This window comes from Crinia signifera, chromosome 6 (assembly GCF_055691185.1).
Source record: "Crinia signifera chromosome 6, ASM5569118v1, whole genome shotgun sequence".
Taxonomy (NCBI): Eukaryota; Metazoa; Chordata; class Amphibia; order Anura; family Myobatrachidae; genus Crinia; species Crinia signifera.
In genome coordinates, this window is record NC_139222.1 from 114,566,522 (window position 1) to 114,590,354 (window position 23,833).

General features: G+C 44.0%; 1 protein-coding gene across 6 annotated transcripts in view; it reads right to left on the reverse strand.

The window, feature by feature from the left end:
* ZNF831 (zinc finger protein 831) overlaps positions 1-23,531 on the reverse strand; it is a 93,668-nt gene extending 70,137 nt beyond the window's left edge. For 4 of the 6 annotated variants that reach the window (XM_083146847.1, XM_083146846.1, XM_083146848.1 and 1 more), the window contains exon 1: positions 23,343-23,531. In XM_083146847.1, coding sequence (XP_083002973.1) covers positions 23,343-23,452 — 110 coding nt within the window. In that variant the 5' untranslated portion in view covers positions 23,453-23,531. The remainder of the gene's footprint in view (positions 1-23,342) is intronic. The other 2 variants (XM_083146849.1, XM_083146850.1) reach the window with 1 other exon arrangement.
* Positions 23,532-23,833: the final 302 nt, after the last annotated feature.

The window sequence follows — 23,833 nt, forward strand, 5'->3', positions numbered from 1 at the left end:
ACAATTTTTTTACACCAATCAGCAAGCACCAAAAGTGATATATGTACCTGCAATTAATAACTGCGCCATTGCCAATATGACTTCAACCAGGGCTAGGGCGGTTTCTACCCAGGAGCTGTTGGCCTTGGTTGAGGTCATGGACCGTCGGCTGGGGCCCAGGGGCCCATATGTGTCCAACATGGACAAGCGGCGGGCGTATAATGCTGGCCGCCGCCTAATATACACCCGGACCGGCGTCCGCAGAAGCCTGGCCCAAGTCAAGAGGCGCTGGTCTGACCTGCGCCGGCGGCAGCCAGTGATGCTCTCTTCAATTCGCCGCCATATTGCCCGATGTAAGTTTTTATTAACTAGTATGTCTGCGTTTTTTTTCAAATGATTTCTGTACTTTTTATAAATATGTTCCTGAGTATGTGGGTGTATATGGGTGTATAGGGGGTGTATATGGGGTGTATAGGGGGTGTATATGGGGTGTATATGGGTGTATAGGGGGTGTATAGGGGGTGTATATGGGGTGTATAGGGGGGGGTTTAAGTAGTTGCTCAGTTTTTGGGTGTAGCATATCAATTAGTTTGCATGATAAATGTCTGAAATATAACAGCAATGATAATTTGGAAGGTTATGAGCATGACTAATGTGAATTTTTCTTTCCCCCTTTTTTATGAAACCCAATCTTCGATTTCTATGCCATCAACATGAACATTTCAGCACGGGCAAGGGCACGCATAGAAGCCCGGGAGCAGGCAGCCCGGGAGCAGGCAGCCCGGGAGCAGGCAGCCCAGGAGCAGCCAGACGAGGAAGAGGAGGAGGAAGAGGAGGAGGAAGAGGAGGAGGAAGAGGAGGAGACAATGGGTCCAGCTGGGGCCCACCAAATTTCTACATCCCCTTCCACCAGCCACTCCCCTACCCCCACCCACACCCCTACCCCCACCCCCTCCCCCTTTCATGTAATATGTACAGTATGTGTGTGAAAACATACTAGTCTTTTGTACCGTGTTTACAGCAGACCCATCTTCAATGTAGTTAAAAAATGTATGTGGCCTTCACACTTAACTCACAACTTCTTATTATGTACAAATACAACAAACATTTGTGTATATTATATATTCAATATAATGTTTTTTTTTCCTTCACTACAGACACTGAACAGCACCAGGAAGATGTGGCCCGCATTTTGCAGGAAATATTTTTAACCCTGCTTTATTTGAACATTCTTTTTTTGCGCCTGGAGGGTCTCCTTTAATTTTTTGATTATTTTTCTTTTTATGTTTGTACAAAATACAAGTTTATATTCAGTTAGAAGTTGCCTGTGTTTTTAATCATAAATATGTGAGAGGGTTTGTAAGGGCAGGTACATACAGATGTGTCATGTAAGTTATATTGGTAATTTGAGGTGAGGGGTAATGAATGATGTGTGAATGTGTGTGTTTTGGGGTGAAATAACACATAGTGAAAAGGCATGATTTTTTATTGTTGTTAGATGAAAACATCACACATAACATCAGGGTAGGTATACATGTTAAAAAAATCAGATCAAACTAATTAGGGACATAATTTAGTACATACACACAAACACCAACATAAATTTATTTCCAAGTAAAAGCAATGTGGGGACACATAGATAGTGATTAAAATGCCACATTAGAACATAACAAATATACATGTAATGAGGGTTAAAATGTTGTTTTATTAGGGTCTTTATTAAGGTAGACAATTGAGTTAATAGAAAACAATAATTGAATAACAATTAGAATAATAATTAATTGTCAGAATTGTAGTCGAAAGGCAAGATTTGGAGGTCCATATATGTGAAGGGTATGCCAGCGTGCACGGACGTACGCTCACTCTCACGAGCGGTGACATAAGCTGAGTTTTCTATTGAAAACAATAGGGACCCGTCCGTGCAAGCTGGCGTACGCTCAGATAGCCGCAAGAAGTCGGTGGAAAGACGGACGAGAGACGTCCGTAAACGGTGGCGTACGCTCTGTTGTACGCCAGTTGTCGGAGTGTAAGGGCTGGTCCGTCCGTGTACGTTGGCGTACGCTCATTTGTACGCCACTCCCCTTCGACGTTGTTTCTGGCCGTACGTATGCGGCTGAGTTGTGGGTGGACTTAACCCCAACGGCCGCGTACGGAGAGCGTACGTTAATAGTGAACGTACGCACGTTTGGCCGCTCCGATCAGAATAACCTCCACAATCTTCAATAGAACTCCCATCTTAGTAAATAAAGCCCATTGTGTCCATTATGCATGTCAATTTCTAAAAGGGCCCATATAGGCCCTTATTCTGGTTGGATCGGTCCGCACCGCGTGCGGACGGAACGCGTTTTTCTCTATTGCACATGCGTAGCTTTCGCAATGCGCATGTGTGATGGCAGCACACCGCTCGCGGACGGACCTCCCCGATCAAAATATCCTGTCCGATCAGACAAGGAGAAAGTGGGCGTATTGTGGGCATTTTTGTGGGAGAGGCCAGAAAATGGGGCAAAACTGGGCGTATCCCTGGGCGTACACGGGATGTGAACTCAAACTGCACGGAGGTGCACCTGCTTGGTTCGGCGAGCAATCGGGACGCTTCTGCCCCAAAACAATCAGTCCGTCTAAGAATGCTCCATACCACTCTTAGACCATACCACTCTTAAGGTGCCCATACACGCTCTGATCCCGGTGTGCGTTCTGTGCTTAAATAGCATCCATCACATCACATTGCATGCCTTGTGCATGCCTTGTGCATGCAATGCGATGCAATGAAAGCAAGTACAAAAAGTATGTGCAGCACATACTTTTTGTACTGTGCGATGAGGTGCCGCGGGAGCGCGCACCTCAAAGCACACATCGCACCGCCGCTATCGGAGCGTGTAGACCATCCGCCTGAGTCCGGCTGCAATCGGTCGGCTAATTAACGGGCACCACACCTAAAATACTGACACCTGAACACAATTATAACCAATGCTGCATGCAATTTACTATAATAGCTCAGGTGATTACCTGCAAGCCCAAATACACATGTTGGAATATGTGGAATTAGGTCTCTTCGGTCAACAGGACACACAATTCACAGGATGTGTCAACTTTCACAATGCAACACAAACACCAACATGAATTTAATAAAAACAAAAAACATTTGGGGGACACATAGATAGTGAGGAAAGTGTCACATTAGAACATAAGACATATACATGTAATGAGGGTTCAATTGTAGATGTATTAAGGTAGACAAATGAGGTAATAGAAATCAATCAAACAATCACATTTAGCATAATTGGGTCATTGTCAGCGGTCAACTTAAAAGGGAATATTTGCATGAGCATATATGTGCATATATGTGAAGCATACGCCACCGTGCTCGGACGGACGCTTCCTCTCACGATCGGGGAAACACACTCAGTCTCCGAGCGAAAAGGCTGAGATCCGTTTGAGCACGGTAGCGTATGCTCATATGCACGGCACTCCCCTTTGTAGGCTTATCCTCACCGTCTGTATGCGGATGTTCTGTGGGCGGACTCACTCTCACCAAAAGAGTGCGTAATACGATCGGTCCGCACGTCCGAACGCACATTTCACAGATCCAACCAGAATAACCTCCATAGTAACTATTAAATATATAAGAACGTCTGGTTCTGTATTTAAATATTATTTAACCACTAAAGACGACGTCTGAAAGAAGATATGAAGGCTTATAAAAGTGCTGCCCTAAATTCCATTCGTACCAAAGATTACCTACTCCCCCCACTGGCAGCATGAGAACTTGCCATTGACACAATAAGAAGATGCAAATGTACGTAAGTAAGTAAATCTGATGTTCACTGCCTTTCAAGTATCATCTCCAGAAGGGACCAATATTATTTGACAAACACTTAAGTTGAATTACAGTATAGCAGAAAAGTTGCAGTCTTATTTTCAACAATTTGTATTGTTATAGAAATGACAAGCATGCACTGCTTCTCACACAGGTTCTGTGGCTGGCTTTCACCTGGTTTTAAACTGCCACACCTCAAGATTCCATTTCACCTGGTTTTAAACTGCCACAGAACCTGTGTAATTAATATGTGTCCCGGATTAAAGGGATGAGTTGGTCACCCTATGCCTGAGGAACAGAAGCTGTGATCACTAGTCTAGCTTTTTGTTTTGTTACCTGTTCCATTTATAACACCCAAACACACAGGCGTGATCCTTTCTAAAATATTGTGATATAATTATTGCTGTGCTGTTAGAGATGGTTATGGGTTTGTAATAGCTGTTTTACAGTTGTATATGTGTAGAGCATATACTGTACAATGGCTGAGAATTTGCAGGCAGGGCGATGATCAATAGACTGCACATGCCTGCAGCCCATAGTTCGCATGTGCAAGGTCAGCCTGCTACTTTATTTATCGTTGACCGTACGCAAGTTGATTGACAGTAAGCCAGCATTTGAGGGTGGTAACTGGTTGTTTTCTAAGAGCTTCATGGAAACCGCAAGCATGCCTAGGCCTTTTAGGGTAAGGTGTGTGACGTCAGCTTGCAGTCATAGCGAGCGGTACTAAATTATCCCAATTATCAGAATGGACATATTCCCCTGCACACATATCCAGCTATTCTGGGTGCCTTTTCATTTTGCTTCTTCATGAAGGGTTGATGGTGGAAAAACTGTGACTGACTTCCATGCTGACTTACGTAAGATTCTGAAGCAAAACCATATGGTGTAAATAGATGTTTAGTGACAATTGTAAAACAGATAGCAAAGTTGAACATTACAAATCCTTTAATTGGGGACAGACATTACAGGTTAAATTAAAGAGGTGATGTTGCCCTTAGCAACCAATAAGAGTCTGTCTATTATTTTCTAGGATACAGGAGTGAAATGACAGACATAATCAGATTGGTTGCTATTGACAACATCACCTCTTTTAGATGCTCCAGTAAATTTACCCTGTAGCTGCTGAGGTGAATGGAATAAACCCAGCTGTTGAGAAGTAATGGTCCATACACACTGAGCGATTTTCGCCTGTCCAAGCGAATTTCATGGGGTGGAAGGCATTCCATAGCAGAACGCTATGGAAAGCTGCCCAAATGGCTGGTAATACCAACATATGAGCTGCGGTGGCCGGTGATGATGCAGGAGCATGCATCAATGCTCAACGCTCATCACCCAGCCATAAAAAAAACACCAACAGCTAGCCGCTTTCAGCTCAAAATCACCCAGCCGGTATGGGCGAAATAGCTACATCTGCAGGCTGAGTATTGCTTGAGAAGTTACAATGGAAAACAGTAGCTGGTGTTGTGTGGCTCATGTTGTCACTGTGCAACCGTGCTTAATTTCTAAGCCATGTAATCAGATATAATTAAATTAGGGCTAAAATCATCCTGCGTGTATGCCATTTAGTTTCAAATCCCAGAGGAAGAAGATCTTTATTTGATACATCAGCTTCTGCCTTGTATCACATTGCTGCCACTCCTTGATGAACTGAATGATGCCATTTTACCTAAATCCTACAGTCCAGACACAGTAGAATCTTTATTTTGTGTCAGAACACAGAATGCATCTGTCTTGGAAATTAAAATAAATGTGCTCTAACCTATATGTCCCTCTATTATTAGGCAGTCTCATTTTATTACTGTTTTGTTTGCAGTTGTAAAGCACAAAGGGATATGCTGAAGATTGGGATGCCAATCCCGAGATTGCCAGAATTTCGGGATTAAAATTGCTGGGCAGTGCTGAGCAGGCTGGCAACCAGGTTGAGCAGCCGTGCGGCGTGTTGGTAGAGGTCAAGATGCATAGGAAGACACAGCCCCTGCCTTCAACGGTATAGGATGGCTGACAGACAATGTCTAATTAGACAATAAATAGGTTGACACCAAAAGCTCCACATGCACAAAGTCATCATTGACAAAAAGTTGGAACACATTTTTCATTCTTTACCATCCACGTGGAGTCCAATTGGGAACAATAAAGTTTACCGAGCACAGCAGTACGGGAGCGAGACTCCAGCCCCAAATCATGGCAAGTAAAGAGAGTCATGCAAGGGGATGCAGCAGGGATGTGCAGTCAGGGGAGACAGTGCCTCACCTGACATAAATAATTAACATACTAAAATAATACAGAAAAAATACTAATGGCACATATTCTGTCATAAATATATGCTTTATATTATTATCGACGGTTTTTAATCCTTTTTTTGGGGGGGGGGTTCGGAGGCACCAAGAGCGGTGCCTCCCATTGTTAATGATAAAGCATCTGAAACATGGGGCAGAGAGGGTCCGGGAAATAGTCGAGGCCAAGCACTGGGGTGCGAAAGCCAAATTCAAAATAGCCCTATCAGTGGCACATATAGGAGTGTTTCAGTGTCAAGGACATGCTTTCTGCCTATATGAAAGCACACCCCTGTCACTGAGGCAGCTGTGATTGGGCATCAGGTCCAACACAGGGGGGCTAAATAAAGGAGCCCACTGGCCTGCCAGAGCCTCCCACTGCATACCTCCCAACTGTCACGATTTTAGAGGGACAGTCCCGATTTTCGGGTCCTGTCCCGCTGTCCCACCCGCGGCAGGCATTGTCCCGCTGCGGGGGGTGGCAGTTGGGAGACCCCCCAATCTAGTAGAATAGACGCTGTGCGCATGCGCACAGCGTCTATTCTGGTATGAAAATGAGGTTGCGGCTAATTAGCATAAGCCGCTCCCTCATTTGCATACGCCCGCCCCCTTTTCGGGCGCTCGTGCGGCTTTGCCGCGCGAGTGTCCCTACTTCTTCAGGTCAAAAGTTGGGAGGTATGCCACTGCCTGCCTGCCAGCACCTATGCTCCTGGATAGGCTGTGACACTCCCCTACTCCTGGGGAGTATTTTGCTTCCTTTTCCTGGGGGGGGGGGGGGGGTGTACTGGTGGTGCATGGGGGGGGAGGGGGCTGATGGTGTTGATGGCTGTGTACAATGCCTCTCTGTACACAGCCACCACCGCACGTTGCTGGGATGATGTACACTTATTATGGGTGCAGTACACTAAATGTTGGTCAACGTGATGCGGCAGCTTAGGAGACAGGTGCAGTGCGCACAACTCCAACGCTTCCCCTCCCTCAAGGCTGTCTCCGATTACATATAAAAGAACATGACATTTTAAAGTAGTCACTCCTGTAACTGAAAACACATGGGTTAAGAGAAGCAAACAGTGAAAACAAATCAACATTTAATCACATTCAAGTCCACAGTCCTTCGAGAATGTAATTAACAAGTGTGTCGACAGTCCTTTTGTCAACATATCAGCGACATTCTTTTCACTTGCAATCCACTGTTGTCTCCCAGGATCTGGCTTGCCCGACTCACTGCATGTGTGATGTCGGGGTGAGTCCCAGTACTTGCGTACATTAAACTACCAACTGCATTTTGATAAGGAATGTCTTGCATCTCCTCTATCTCCCTTTATCTCCCCCTGGGTAGTTGTTGCCATGGCTTTGACCATTTCTGTACTTTTGTCAATGGGAGAGTTCACTGGTTTTGCATAAACTTCTTCCACCAATTCTCCATTTTGGAATGTAGAGTCAAAGTCCAGTAAATATAGCAGTAGATTATGTGGTGTGGCAATGGCAATCTCAGGGTGCTGTATTTTGCAACTGGAGAATAGATCTCTTCGTAATTGATTCCTGACCTTTGGATATATCCCTTGGCAACAAGGTGGGCTTTGTAATTGTTCCATTTGCATTCAACTTCTTGCAGAAGACCCACTTGTTCTTAATTGTTTTACAGTTACTTGGCCTATCTACTATAGTCCTTGTACTATTTTCATCCATTGCTATCAGCTCTGTATCTATTGCTGACTTCCACCCTGGATTTTAGAAGATGTTTGTGTTCAATATGCCAAAGTGTGTATCCTTTGCTTTCTTGGCAGTAGCCTAGCATTATACATTGTATGTATTTTGGATTTAGTTTTCTCCTTTTCTCTTTTGGTATATATACAAAAGCTTTACTCCCGAAGACATGAAGATGAATGATACTTGGCTTTTTCCTGGACCAGGCCTCCAGTGGCGTTTTACCTTTAACAGTTACTGTAGGTCAGGCATGTCCAAAGTCTGGCCCGGGGGCCAATTGCGGCCTGTGATGTCACTTTAAGTGGCCTGCAGCCTCCAGCCGGAAGCAGGCTGAGCATTAGAAGCAGGACGATCGGTCCGGGACTGTAGAGACGGGGCCTACAGTGAGCATGCATTACCTTGTGTGCAGCGGTGAGAGGGTGTCGGCAGCCACTATTCGGCATCTTCATGAGTATGTTTCCAACCCCTGTCCCCCGCCCGGGCTCCACTCCATCCTCCGTCTGCAATCTCTCCACCTGCTCACGATCACAGTATCCCGAGAGGAAGGAGCAGCATGCAGAGCAGACTCAGCAGAGGAGGGTGTCGAAGTCGATTTACATATACCCCACAGTAGAATAGTATGGCCACCATTTTGGTTCACAGAGCTAGGTAAATAGAGTATAAGAACCAGTAGGAATAATTATGCGAACCCTATGCGCAGCCATACTAATACACATAAATTCATATTTCACACGCACAAATAATAAAATATAGATTTCACTATCGCTTACTATAAGATGTTACTATAAGATGTTCAAAGAGAAACTCGCACCTATTCTCCTCTCAGCCTTTAATTCTATTTCTAAAAGTTCCCCTCTTCCTGCTCAAGCACTCGAGGCCCACATTACTGTCCTACCCAAGCCAGGAAAGGATCCGGCGGAATGCTCCAGCTATAGGCCGATCTCCCTATTAAATGTTGACCTCAAACTTTTCGCTAAACTAATGGCGAATAGGCTCAACAAACTACTGCCCACATTGATACATAATGACCAGGTCGGTTTTGTCTCTGGTAGAGAGGCCAAGGACAACACCACTAAAAATCCTGAGCCTTGTCCATTTAGCATCAAGCAACCGAATCCCTACAATCCTCCTATCTACAGATGGCGAAAAGGCTTTCGATAGGGTTGACTGGAGGTTTATGCGGTCTGTGCTGGAGCATGTCGGCCTGGGACCCATAGCCTTGCACAGGGTACTGGCCCTATACAACTCCCCCACTGCTAGAGTCCGAGTCAATGGCTCTCCATCAGCCTCCTTTCCCATAAACAACGGTACGAAACAGGGTTGCCCATTGTCGCCCCTGATCTTCGTGCTATGCATCGAAGCCCTAGCTAGGGCGATTCGCGCCAATCCCAACATATCGGGTATCAGGGTGGGAGATGAGAATTATAAATTGGCAATGTTCGCGGATGACCTCCTGGCAATACTGACAAATCCAACCACTTCCCTCCCACATTTATTGCACGAGCTGGAGACGTTTGGCCGTCTCTCTAATTTTAAAATTAATATGACCAAATCGTACGCTCTTAACATTTCTACTCCCCCCCCCCCCCCCCCCCCATATTGCAACAGGCCTCAAAAGCTCTTTCCCTTTTTCCTGGAGCAATACATAACTTATCTAGGTATAAAAATCCCCAGAGACCTATCTCAACTCTTCTCTCTGAACTTCCAACCGTTAATTCGAACACTCCGCTACGACTATAGCAAATGGCACCATAAACAACTTTCATGGATAACCAGGATGAATGTAGTAAAAATTAATATGCTCCCCAAACTGCTGTACACCCTCCAGGCCCTCCCGATGGACATTCTGGAATCTTGGTTCTGCACTGTTAAACTCCTAATCCAACAATTTGTCTGGTCCCATAGGCGACCAAGAATTAAACATTCCACACTGATCAGACCATCAAATCAAGGTGGTTTTCAGCTGCCGGATATAAAATTATACTACCAGGCGATCATCCTTAACAGGATTTTAGACTGGACTAGAAATAGGACTTCTAAACAATGGGTGGAACTGGAGGGTGTATGCCTACACAATTCCCCAAGATATTTACTTGGCTACCCAGGTTACCCAAACCCAACCTTCCACATCCAACGATTTCCCCCACTCTCTCAGCCTGGAATTACCTGAGAAAACTCCCCCATATATCCTCTGAAACTGGTCCCTTAACCTCTTTCTTGGCAAACCCTGACTTCACACCAGGCCTCCACTTACGACATTTTCACAAGTGGGCCTCCGAAGGTTTCTTCAGAGCAGGCCAAATGATTAACTCCTCTAAAACCAAACAATTTTCCGAACTTAGGGATAAATGGAACATCCCATCGTCTGACTTCTGGAAATATCTTCAGGTGCGCCATTTCATAGGCTCGGGGACCATGCTTTCACTGGCCTCCTGAGAACTCACATCATTTGAAAAACTATGCATTACAACATGGAATCCCACTCATATAATACCCACTCTTTATAAACTCTTTTTAAATAACAGCTTCAAATCCCTCCCCTCTTACACACAAGCATGGGAAAGGGAATTAGACCTGACACTAACAAAGAAAGATTGGGAAAACATTTTTTAAAAAACCGGGAAGAGCTCTGTCTGTGTGCCAATAAGACAAACTCAATACAAAATTTTAATGCACTGGTACAGATGCCCCAACATGCTTCATGCTATGTTCCCCTCCCTTTCAGACAGATGCTGGCGATGCCTTAACTCTAAGGGCAGGCCGTTACACATTTGGTGGGAATGCCCAGTTATTCGTCCATTCTGGAAAGAGGTCATTTCGATCTCTCAGACCATATTGTCCTGCCACGTTCCCTCAGACCCAGCATTCTGGCTATTGAACCATTCTACCATTCCAATCTCCCAATTAAAAAAATCCCTGATTGGCCACCTGGGTAACGCAGCTCGAGCTTCCATACCTAAGCTCTGGAAATCCCCGCTTCCTCCCTCGATCAAAACATGGTTTTCTAGAATAGATCACTATTTATCTATGGAAGATATCCTGCTAGCGGCAAAAGATAGGGCATCTGAATTCTCCGAGACCTGGCTTCTCTGGCTTACCTACAAGGAAACAGACCAATATAAGCTTTACATATCCAAAGGTATCCCGACCTTGACCCAACAAACAATGTAAAGCCCAGAACTCTCTCTATTTTACCCTACGCAAAGTATTCTGTACACCCCCCCATCACCCCCCATCCTCCTCCCCTTGTTTCAAATGACAGTACAAAATGTTTAATCAAAAAAAAAAAACTATTTAATATATACTCAGAATGTTGTTTATTCATATTGTTTTTACATTATGTTAATAAACTTGCTGTCATTTTATTGTATGCTACAATTTCAATAAAAACATATTATACAAAAAAAAAAAATATAGATATATGGTTTAAATTCGCCACACATAGTATAAATGGTAAAACACGATTTCCCCTGGACATATTTCACATCTGTTTGTTCCGTATCTCTTGCACAGCACTCTGGTGATTGTTTAAAAAGCGCAACTTGTACCAGTCAAAAGTTATGGACCAAATACCTATCTAATGTTTTACATTGCCATAAGGACAGTATAATTGAAAGATCCGGATAAAACAGGTTGCACAGCTTGACTTCTAGACCTATGATGAAGCCTTGGACAAAGACACAGATGTGCATTCTACTGTACCAATCAAGGAGAAGCAAGATCTGACCTCTTGGCCAGTGGGGACCTTTACTGTCCCCTTTTGTCTGGACACTATATCATGTTGAACACAGCATAAGGACTTGCTCATTCTTTCATTCTACAGTATCTTCTATTTTGGACTGTACTCTGGATTGAATACAGGATACTCGGACCGAGTAGCGCAGCGTGTTGAGAAACGGTAACTGTTCCTTTTCTATGTATTTCTATGTGAGCTGATTGTATTTATATCTGCTGTTTCCCTTTTTCAATACATATTGTTTGTATAGTAAGGTGATTTGTATAATCTGTTATTACATTCTTATTTCTGTAATCCCCTGTTGTCCGCTAGGGACTCAAATATACGGTTAAGGACTTTGTACCCTTATTCCGGAATTTATACCGTCTCATGTATTGTTCGCAATAAGCAGAAAGGTTTACAGTAATTTATACCTGGTGTATTTACTTATAACTAAGTACTAAGTACTGTGAAAGGATACCGCCATCAGGGTATCGGTTAGAGTGTGTGATACACAAATAAGGTTTACTACGTGGCGCTACGCTTTAGTTCACCCGTATTTAGGAATAAAGGTTGCAAGTTTACGGACACAGTACGTAAACTGTACACTTCACTTATTATCCATTGGTTTGGTATTAATTGGTATTAATTTGCAATGGGGTGCTCGCCCGGTCATTTCATTCTTTAAAGCGCTGTACCATACGCAGGACTTGAGCTTACCAGAAAAAGGGTGGAGAGAGTGACGTCATTTAACCCTTGCTGGAATAGCCAAGTCTGCGTCGGTACGGAGCTTTAAAGGTGCTAACGTAAACCAGGGACAATAAGTGAAGTTCCATAGAGAAATATATGTGTTTAAGTATATACTGTGTTTTACATTGGGTTTTTTACACTTCTGTTTGCCACAAGTAGTTTAACGGGGTATAGTGTTTGAATTGCTTGAAGTTGCGAGAACATGTGGACGAGCAATATTTTTCATACACGTGTAGGCAAAGGCCTGTTGTGTTATTGTACATAGAGGATTCTTTCTGTGTAAAACTATAAATTGCATTGTTAGTTACTGCAAGGCCAAAAGCTCTGCCACGTGGCAGCAGGCTTCAGTACAGTAACGTGAAGTGTCTGCAGTGTATTATGTAAGGAATGCACACACATGCCTCCATTGGGTATTTGGGCCCTTGTACGTAATTAACGGAAAAAGTACAGGATTAATTTTGTACATTGTGCAATTGTCGCTTTTGTGAAACACGATCACTAACTTACAATACACTGTAGAACATGTGCGGTCGATCATTCGGCGACCTGTGAACAGGATTAAGTAAAAAAGACACTTACATACATGTGGCTGTTCACAAGCACTGCATAAGCAGCGCACGTAGTAGCCCAGCGGTGGCTGGTATTGATTACAAGTACTATTAAGCAGTATATAAGTATACTGTTGATAAGAAAATTTGTTATTTTCGTTTTTTCATAGCAAGCAATTCAAACAGTATTTTAGTAAATTCCTAAGTACTATTTAAGGGGTTTATACTCGTATAGCATCTGGTGAGATACTGCCAACCCGGGAAAATTTTCTGTACGGAAATTTTTATTTTACAAAGCCCAGAAATAAATAGGACCCAGAGTGTTAAGATAACACTGGTCGTGAACCCAGAGTGTGTTTACATGGGGTTGAAGGGCGCATGACGGTGTGACCCATAGCGCTATAGAAATAGAGAAGTGTGTTAAAGGAGAACATACGTGGGCGTGTGATGACACACCATTTTAACTGCCCCTACCATAGGTATGCCTTTTTGAACCTATTGGAAGGGAAAAGAAGCTAAGAGCAGAACCAAAGGATCTGCCTGGCTTCTCATTCAGATACTGATTTTGTAGAATACAGGAAAAACAAGTTTTCTTGTGTTCTGTGAAATTGGCCGCACGGTTGTGGAAAGTGGCTAACGGATGCCGACATACAGGCAGGGGTCAGAAACAATACATGATTGAGTAAAATTGTCCTCGCAGGTTGTGCTTAATTGCGGAAAAGTTTCACAATGTTCAGGGAAGGAGTGTTTTGGTTGCTTCTCACGGACAAACCACCCACCAATTTCTTCTAGTGGTGAACCACTAGTTCCCATAAACTAAAGGTTACCAAAGGAGGTATTAAAAACAATGGGAAATAGTGGCTTACACAGAGAAGATGTGCTACATAGGGACCAGGAGCAAAACCGACCCAAAGGATCGGCTGCGTTCATAATGAGAATAAAACATGGTGAGTTTGCAGTAGCTTATGTTGAAAAATGGAGAAGTATGACAAAGGGCAGCAAAGTAGAATTTGCCAGTGTCGGCAGTTTCGATCCAGAAGTCTTATCCGCAGTTAAAGATAAGATATGTCTGCTCTTGTCACTCAAGGCGAGAGTTGAGCAAAATGAATGTTTAAACTTGTGGCAAAAGGAAGGTCAAACTCAAAGGGAAGATGGGTGTTTGTCAGATGTGGATACAATCGGCTCCATAATGCAACTACACCAACCCCTCCATATTTGCCAGAGGGGTCAGTTACCGTCAAAAGGAAAATAGACAAAAATGTAAAGATGACTAACCTGTACACTGTTTTTACTCCCTGCAAGTGCAAGAAAATGCAGGTGGAAACAATATGTTCCTGACATCAGCTGTCTCTTGCGCAATTAACATGAATGAGGGAAAGGCTGAGACAGCCAAAGCTGCTGCTGCTCTAGCAGAGGAGATGGCTGATGCCAGCAACACATCCAGAAACACAGGTAAGAGTACACTACACAGTACAGAGGCAATTATTCCCAAAGCAGTGTCCAATGGTGCAGAAGGGGTACAAATCTACCCTTTGCGCACATTGAAGGCTTCTTATGGAAAGGAAGATAGGGATGGGGGTGATGCCTGTAAAGTTTATCAACATGCAGAATACTTGGACACGATTGGATCGTCATTCAATCATCTCACATTTCCCTGATCCGAGAGGAGATCTGGCACTTTGTCAGAAATTCATAAAGGATCTGGGAAATTCTGATGAACCCACCAATAAGGATTGGCGGAGTGTACTGAGAGCTTGTCTCCCTTCACACATATACATCCCAAAATTCATTCAGGATAGTGGTGTGAGGGATGATAAGATTTTGACTGAGAAAGGCAACCAGGCAAATATACACCTAATAAATCTACAATTGGGTGTATCTTTCCCTGCGATGGTTGAGTATAACAAGACATCCACTATCAAACAGAAAGATAGTGAATCTGCCAGTCAATATTTACAGAAGGTGTCAAAACACACTGGTGTCCCTAACCCAAAGGACAACCCACACTTGAGGGAAATGATTGTCTCTGGGCTAGTGGAGGGTCTTAAGGAAAATTTGAAGATCAAAGTACAGACTTCTTTTCCTAATTGGACAAGTATGACAGTAGAGGCCTTGAAAGACTGTAAATCATGACAAATACATAAAGAAACAAAAAGAATTACAAGCAGAAAGATTGTCGATTGTTAACACCAGGGGCGTAACTATAGCACCGCAGCCCCCGCCACCACGGGGGGGCGCTGTGCATGTGGGGGCGCCGGGGGCTGCGGTGCTATAGTTACCCCCCCCCCAATCCCCGCAGACTTACGTTCTTGCTGGTCCCGGCGGCTCCGTTCTTCTGATGAGGACCACAACAAAATGGCCGCCCCCATATAGCAAACAGTTCTCTGAAACTGTCTGCTGTACGGGGGCGGCCATTTTGTGGTGGTCTTCAGCAGAAGAACGGAGCCGCCGGGACCAGCGCGATAGGTAAGACTGCGGGGGAGGGGGTTAGCATAGGCGACGGGGCGACGGGGCGGCCGGGGGAAGGGTGCTTGACGGGGCGGCGGCGGGGGGTGGGTACCTGTATCCTACAACCAGGTAGCATGACGCAATATCTGAAGGAGGAACCTCAGATACGGGTAAGTGTAGTGGTTGAAAAACAAAGTTTACAGTGACGTCGACATGGACAGCGACGGTCGACATGGAGCAGAATGCCGACACAGGACCAAGAGACCGGACATCAGGACCAGGGCTACCTACGGGCTCAAGATAGGTAAGTATCTGTATGTATGGGCTTTGGATGTATTAAAGTTTTATTTTAAGTGTGTGTCAGTGTGTTTTATTTTACTATTTTTAATACTGTGGAACTACAAGTGCCAGCGGGCCCTTTAATGCCCCACAGGCTGGGACTTGTGGTTCTCCAAGTCCCAGCTTGCGGGGATGGCTTGCTGGGACTCATAGTTCCCCAGTATTAAACAATAGTTTATTCTTTTTTTTTACACCACTATCAGCCCGGTGACCACAGCCCAGGGTCACCGGGGACAGCACTAGGCTTCAGCCTGGTCAGGTAAGTCCTGGAGGGGGGGATCCCTTCATTGGGGGGGTCCACACTCCCCCAGGGCCCCTGGCCAGGCTGACTGGTCGGTAGGGAGAATGTTTTGGCCACGGGACCTTATATAATAAGTGTCCCCCGGCTGTGACATTACCCTGCTGGCTGGTTTGGCCTGGGGCTGGTTCTTAAAATACGGGGGGCCCCTAGTCATTTTGTCCCCCGTATTTTGGGAACCAGCCCCCGCCATGGAGCCTGGGGCTGGTTGTAAAAAATCGGGGAACCCCTATTTGCGGGGTTTCCTGATTTTTTATTACCGGCCCCGGCTCCTTGAGCCTGGTGCTGGTTACAGCCGTGGGGGGGACCCCACGGTGTTTTTTTTTCTTTTATTTATTTCATTTTCTATTTTTTAACACTAAAGCCTGCACGGATCTGACTGATCCATGCAGGCTGAAGCCAAATACGACAGGAAAATAAGGTGTATTTTCCTGTCCTATTTGGCCGGGCATTTCATGCCTAATAGCAGCCGTATTTTCAATACGGCTGCTTAGTAAATCAGGAACCACCATTCTTTTGAATGGTGATTCCTGTCGTATTCTATCGATGGTGTAGACATTCGTATTTGTAAATACAAATACGAATGTCCCATCAATATGAATACGTATATTTGTATTTTTGGCTTAGTAAATGCCAAAAATACAAATACACTCCAAAAATTCGTATTTTCCTAGGAAAATACGAATTTTTCCTACGAATCCATATTAGTAAATTTCCCCCTTAGATACAACTGGAAAGGTTTGCACAAGAGGTGCAGAATTTTCTGGATACCCCTCAGAGATTAATGCTGCACTCTACTGTTATAGTTTCTAGCCCATCTAAGGTAGCTGCAATTACAGCATGAATACTGAGTCCCCTTTGGTCTAAAGATGGACAGGACACATGATTAATGGCAAGTATAGCTCCAGTAGAAATAAATTTAAAAGCTAGCAGGATAGCGCCCAAAATACTGCAACACCATTTAAAACCTGAGGTCGAGATGGGAGTGTACCCAGTGACATAGCGAGTGTTACAACAGTAAATCCTAGTTCATACCTCTAGCATTGCCAATAGTCTCATCCCCTGTGTAAAAGAGTGGAGGGAGGGGCTAAAGATTAGTGCAGGATTTAAGAGGGGTAAAAGCAAAATAGTTGAGAGCCAATTCCCCATAGTGCCAAATCCAGCTGTTATTCAAATGAAAAAATCTGCTGCAGTGTACCCATACCACTGTCATTGACCTTTGCATTGTTTTTCTCTTCTGTTCCTTATACCTTGACAGCCCTAAAACCTTCTCCCAGGCCTTGCATAATTGCTTATAGTCCTTTCAGCCCATAAGTGGCTCGATATCGATACAATGGGTCAATGATTTATTGTTATGTTCTGACTCACCACTGCCATCAATGGCTGACACTAGACAACTATTGATGTATCTCTCAGAGACAGGACATAAGGTATCAAAGGACAAACTGCAGCTATGCCAGACCAGGGTGAGTATCTGGGACACTGTATTAATCAACAGCTGATATACCTCACTGATGACAGAATCCAAGTGATTCAAAACACTACTGCTGCAGACCCAGCAGCAAACCCAGGTCTTCCTAGATAGGTGGGATATTGTAAAAAATGAATCCCAGGTTTCTCTGGTTTGGCATTGTCAATGTAGGAATTAAGTGCATCAGATAAACCAAGACATGTTCCTCATACTAAGGAACCTGTTGTGGTGCTTTTAAGAAATTAGAAGCAGGTCTGACTAGAACTCCTGCCCTGAGGATGCCTGATCATGGGGGACCATGTGATTTGTATGGAAAGGAATTTGCTAGGTGTGCGACAGAAGTAATGACTCAAAAACCTGTTGATGCCAGCCAACCAATTGCGTAATGCAGTGCTCAATTAGACCCAGTAGCTCGAGCACTTCCTACTTGTCTACACAGTGTAGCTCCCATAGCACTACCGGTAAACAAGTCTGAGGATGTAGTCTAGGGGTATGATTTAACTATCCATGCTCCCCATGCAGTCTGGACACTCCTAAAACTCTGCCCAAACAGGACAGGTCTCATCAGCCAAGTTCACTAAATGAGAACTTGCACTGATGGCTTCTATAAATATTCATCTATAATATCTTAAACCCAGCAACACTCTTACCAGGTGTGCCCTCCGAGGCACAAAGGGTGGGAGTTGATGTTGAGGTTTCTGGAATGGTGGAATTTAGTGAGATCTCAGACGAACATGATTGTATGGCGTATTTGAATCGAACCTTTACAGCACGTCCCGACAGGGTTGTAACAACTAAATGGAAGAGGTATAGATAATTTTTTTTCTCACTGATGGCAGATGCCACAGAGACACTGAGATGGGATAATTGTGCACTGGCTATACTGTAATAGATGGAGAAGGTACAGTAGAGGCTGAGCCCCTTGGACCATCTCACTCAGCAACAGTAGCCAGATTAGTGGCACTGAACAGGGTGTGTGAGTTGGCTGAGGGAAATGCAGTCAATATTTATGCCAACTCTAAGTACGCTTTTTGGGGTAATGCGAGAGATTTGGGGCCCTATGGCACCTCAGAAATTTTGTGACAGTAGCTGGCACTCCAGTGGCGCATGCGTTGTATGTAAAAAGACTCCTGAAAGCCACACAGCTGCCAGATAGAGTGGCTGTTATCAAGTGTAAAGCCCACACCTCAAATAACTATCCAGTGTCCCTTGGTAATAGCTGTGCTGGCAGGGCAGTTGAGTGGGCCACGCGCCCTGTGAATAATGTTTGCTCCCCTGTAAATGTTTGTGTGTTCCAACCTGTGTCCATTCAAAAGTTCAATAGAGATGCAAGATTTGTGTTCCCTGCAGCAGAAAGCAGTCTGGAAGTCAAAGGGTTATGGAAAGATGGACAAGGAATCTAGTGGTTCCCAGGGCATGCTTCCCTGGCCTGGCTAAGGCAGCCCATGGCCTGACTCACTTTGGCAGGAAAGGTATGTGTAAACTGGTCAAAACTGTGCCCCAGAGGTCGCTTCACAGGCAGGTAAGACGGCAATGTCATGCCTTACTTGTCTGAGGAAAAACACTGGAAAGGCTGTTCCCACAGAGCCATCACACATCCCTCCTATTGAGGATTCTTTGCAGGTAATACAAAATTGACTTCGTACAGTTACCACCCTGTAGAAATTTTGTATAGTAGTAGAATCACTCTCAGAGCTCCACTTCATTTGTCCCCATTGAAATATTGCTTGCCCCGCAGCCACCCATTATGGTAGATCCACAGCAAGATCTTAGCTGTAACCATGAACTGATTTTGCAACACATATTAAAGATGAACCAACAACTGAAAAGAAAGGACTGTGACAAAGCCCCACTGGTAAAAAGTTGTAGGGACCACCATCAACAATTTTGTTTGTTTTTTCCCTCTTTTGGTACTATTTTTGTTTCCTGTTCTTTTTCCCAAATCAACAACATTGGTTTTAAGTTGCTGTCAAGTTATAGGACAAATTGAACAGGGTTCTGAAAGTGTATTAAGCAACCCATATCAAGTTAAGATAGAATCTCTAAATAAGCCTGAACTGGAGTTGGTAAGAAGGTGTTATAGTGGTGATAAAAAATGTACATAATCCATATGTATGAGGATGAGAGACACCAAGGGAGATGAGGGTTTGGTATATGACCCTATGATTGAAACCACCATCCATTGAGGGATACCATATCAGAAAAATGGATATAAATGTAATACCCCTGTTCTTTTATTTTTGTTTCCAAAAATCTGTTTATTGTTGTCCCATGTCCCCCACATCTCTTCTAGGTTAGGTGAAGTCCCCACATCCTACCAATGGTACTAGGTATCGCGCCATGCATAGAAAGATTGTTCCCCATTCCCATTCATATGTCCCCAATAAATAAATTGTTAGGTAAATGTGTTCCCCATGTATCCATAATCTAGGGTTAGCCATAGCGCATAATGATTCATTCCCCTTTTATGTAAAATCATGTACCTCAAATATTTTATTATTGCTATGATTTTTTTTTATTGTTTCTAGGTATTTTTGAAATGTAACAGTTTTATTTTTACTGTCAAATGGCAGACTGTCGAAGTCGAATTACATATACCCCACAGTAGAATAGCATGGCTGCCATTTTGGTTAGCAGAGCTACGTAAATAGAGTATAAGAACCAGTAGGAATACTTACGCGAACCCTGTGCGCAGCCATACTAATACACATAAATTCATATCCCACACGCACAAATAATAAAATATAGATATATGGTTTAAATTCGCTACACATAGTATAAATTAAACTTGTACCAGTCAAAAGGTATGGACCAAATACCTATCTAATGTTTTACATTGCCATGAGGACAGTATAATTGAAAGATCTGGATAAAACAGGTTGCACAGCTTGACTTCTAGACCTATGACGAAGCCTTGGACAAAGACACAGATGTGCATTCTACTGTACTAATCAAGGAGAAGCCAAATCTGACCTCTTGGCCAATGGAGAACTTTACTGTCCCCTTTCTACTATATAATGTTGAACACAGCATAAGGACTTTCTCATTCTTTCATTCTACAGTATCTTCTATTTTGGACTGTACTCTGGATTGAATACAGGATACTCAGACCGAGTAGCGCAGCGTGTTGAGAGACGGTAACTGTTCCTTTTCTGTGTATTTCTATGTGAGCTGATTGTATTTATATCTGTTGTTCCCCTTTTTCAATATATATTGTTTGTATAGTAAGGTGATTTGTATAATCTGTTATTACATTCTTATTTCTGTAATCCCCTGTTGTCCGCTGGGACTCAAATATACGGTTAAGGACTTTGTACCCTTATTCCGGAATTTATACGGTCTCATGTATTGTTCGCAATAAGCAGAAAGGTTTACAGTAATTTATACCTGGTGTATTTACTTATAACTAAGTACTAAGTACTGTAAAAGGATACCGCCATCAGGATATCGGTTACAGTGTGTGATACACAAATAAGGTTCGCTACGTGGTGCTATGTTTAGTTCGCCTGTAGTTAGGAATAAAGGTTGTAAGTTTATGGACACAGTACGTAAACTGCGCACTTCACTTATTATCCATAGGTTTGGTATTAATTAGACATTAACAAGGGCGACGGCAGGAGCAGGGAGCACAGGCATCTGTCTCCTCTCCTTGTGGTGCCTGCTTGGCCTCTCCATCCTGTGGCTTACAGAAGGGGCCATACAGAGAAGGAGGGTCAGGCAGGGGGAATATACTGTGAAGGAGCAGGCTGGGGTAAATACACTGAATGGGAGCAGAGTGGGGGACATACAGAGAAGCAGGGAGCAGGCTGGGGGAAATAAACTGAATGGGGGCAGAGTGGGGGGCATACAGAGAAGGGAGGAGCAGGCTGGGTTAAATACACTGAATGGGGGCATAGTGGGGTTCATGCAGGGAGCAGAATAGGGGAAATACACTGAATGGGGGCAGAGTGGGGCACATGCAGAGAAGGGGGGAGCAGGCTGTGGGGAAATAGATTGAATGAGGGCAGAATGGGGGACATGCAGGGAGCAGGCTGGGGGAAATACACTGAATGGGGCAGAGTGGGGGACATGCATAGAAGGGGGAGCAGGCTTGGGGAAATACACTTAATGGGGGCAGAGTGGGGAACATACAGGGAGTAGGCTGGAGGAAATACACTGAAAGGGGGCAGAGTGGGGGGCATGCAGAGAAGGGGGGGCAAGCTGGGGGAAATAGATTGAATGGGGGCAGAGTGGGGGACATACAGTAAAGGGGGGGAGCAGACCTGTATTATTTACTGCAGTCAAGAACTCAGTATCACCCTTCACATTAGAGCAGGTAAGACAAGTTATTTGTTTAGTCTTCTGATGTGATTCATGGTTCAGGCTGAATCACATTTTCACACATTTTCACCTCACCAAATCTGGCCCTCTTTTCAAAAAGTTTGGACACCACTGTGTTAGATTAAACACTTTTGGAGCTTAACCAGGAATGTAGTTTATTACAGTGAACACAGAGTTAAAAGGTAGTCAAGGGTTGACTTACATATATGGTGTAGCAGGTAATAACAGGCAGGGTACACATTGTTAATGGTGTAGGTACTTATCGTTCCTGTAGCAGACGATGGTTGGTGGTCTCTGTGGCTGGGAAGTCTGTACAGCCATGCAGACTTAATACTGGTCTGTGAAGACTGACAGTGGGGATAGTGCTGCAAGCGTTATGTACAGGAACTCTCGGGTAGTGATTGACAGGGCCAGTCTTCGGTGGGTATATATCACAGGGACTCAGAATGCTCTGCTTAATGGTGGCATTTTCACTCCTCAGGCAGAGCGTCTTCGTCTCTACAATCACAGCGTGGTCAGCTTCTACACTAAAGGCATATTGACTCTCTCTACAGCACGGGGAAGCAGGGGACCGCCCACAGGCGGGGTGGGCAAGCGCAGAAGGACACAGCTTACGGGGCTGCCGCTTAGGAGAGCGCACCATTCCAACATGACTAACCTCTATGCCCCTTATACACAAATGTTTCTAACTGTGTATAATGTGTACATACCTACTCTCCTGGAATGTCATGGAGACTTCTGAATTTGGGGGAGTTCTTACAAAAAAATATTTAATAACTATGCATTATGCCTCCTACCCTGCTGTAGTGGGAGATGACGGGACATGATGATAAATTGCAGTTGCACCATCATGGCCCTGTCCTAGCTGAAAAGTGCTGTGATTCATGGCATTACTCATATGGGCAATGTTAATTTGAATTGTTTTCTCAAGCCCCTACACTAGCCACATAGACGTCCATTCCAGTATTTCTATTGCTAATATTCAATTTGGGCCTTCCCCGGGAGGCTCAATTATGATTTGTAATGTCAAATACAGCCGTTTTGGGCCGATTTCACGGCCCGCACCATCGGAATTTTGGCATGCTGGGAAGGGGGGCTTGTCCTCTGTAGTTTTGCTATTTTAGCAAAACTGAAGCTGAATTAGCCTCAATATCACCTGCCTTGTCGGTAGAGCCCATAGGCTAGTGTGTACAGGGCTTTAGTCAAGCTCTTGCATAGGACATTCAAATACAAGTACACAAAAGTACACTTATGTCACAAAAGGCTAGAAATGTTTTATCACACTTTTAGCTGATATCAAGTTCCCATAATAAAATGTGCTCAGTCAAAACCACTGGTGCATTCTGTACACCCCTGGTATGAAACACACCAATGGTGCGATTTTAAATGTATTATGTATTTCTTTACTTTCATAGAACTTAAAACATTTTCTATGACACTAATTTAAAATGCAAACTTTATTGTTTCACTATGAAATTTGCATGTACAGTACACTCTATAGCAATAATGGCATGTGTTCCGTGTCTGTGATGTGCTACTTCTTTTACATGGCAGTCGCACCACACTCATGGACAGATAACACACTGTAAACAGGCACAGAAAATGTTTAGCACAATACAAGAAGCACAAATGCCAGCATATCACAAATGACTCCATCTATTTGCAGCTAATGCTAACCTGAACAGGTTGACTTCAAGGCTGATGTGAAGACACGGACTGAGTTCCGGATGCTGTTGGCTCAGTATTGGGAGGTTCTTGCCTCCTTCCACCCCTTCTTCCCAGTGCATTTTGTCTGTGCGAGGGACCTGGATGGCATGGCGTGAATAGAGCTTTAAGGATCGTAATATGATTTTCCTGCTTATAATGTCTGTGCCACTGCAGCTCTGTGTGGGCGTACAAAATGACACAACTGTGTTTTAACCTCTTCCATACACACTCCAAAAATACATATTTATCCACCCTGAGATGATGAACTACAGGGAGCAGCATATAGTTTACCTCCTAGACAGGATTGTATGTAGAAAGAGTAATGGGTAGCAATTAAGATGCACAACCGAGAGTTCTCTATGTGCTTTATGACTGCAGGTATATTCAGGTCAAATATAAATAAAAGCATCCACATTTAGGAGACACTATTACCCCTGCAAAAGCTGTAATTACGTATACCC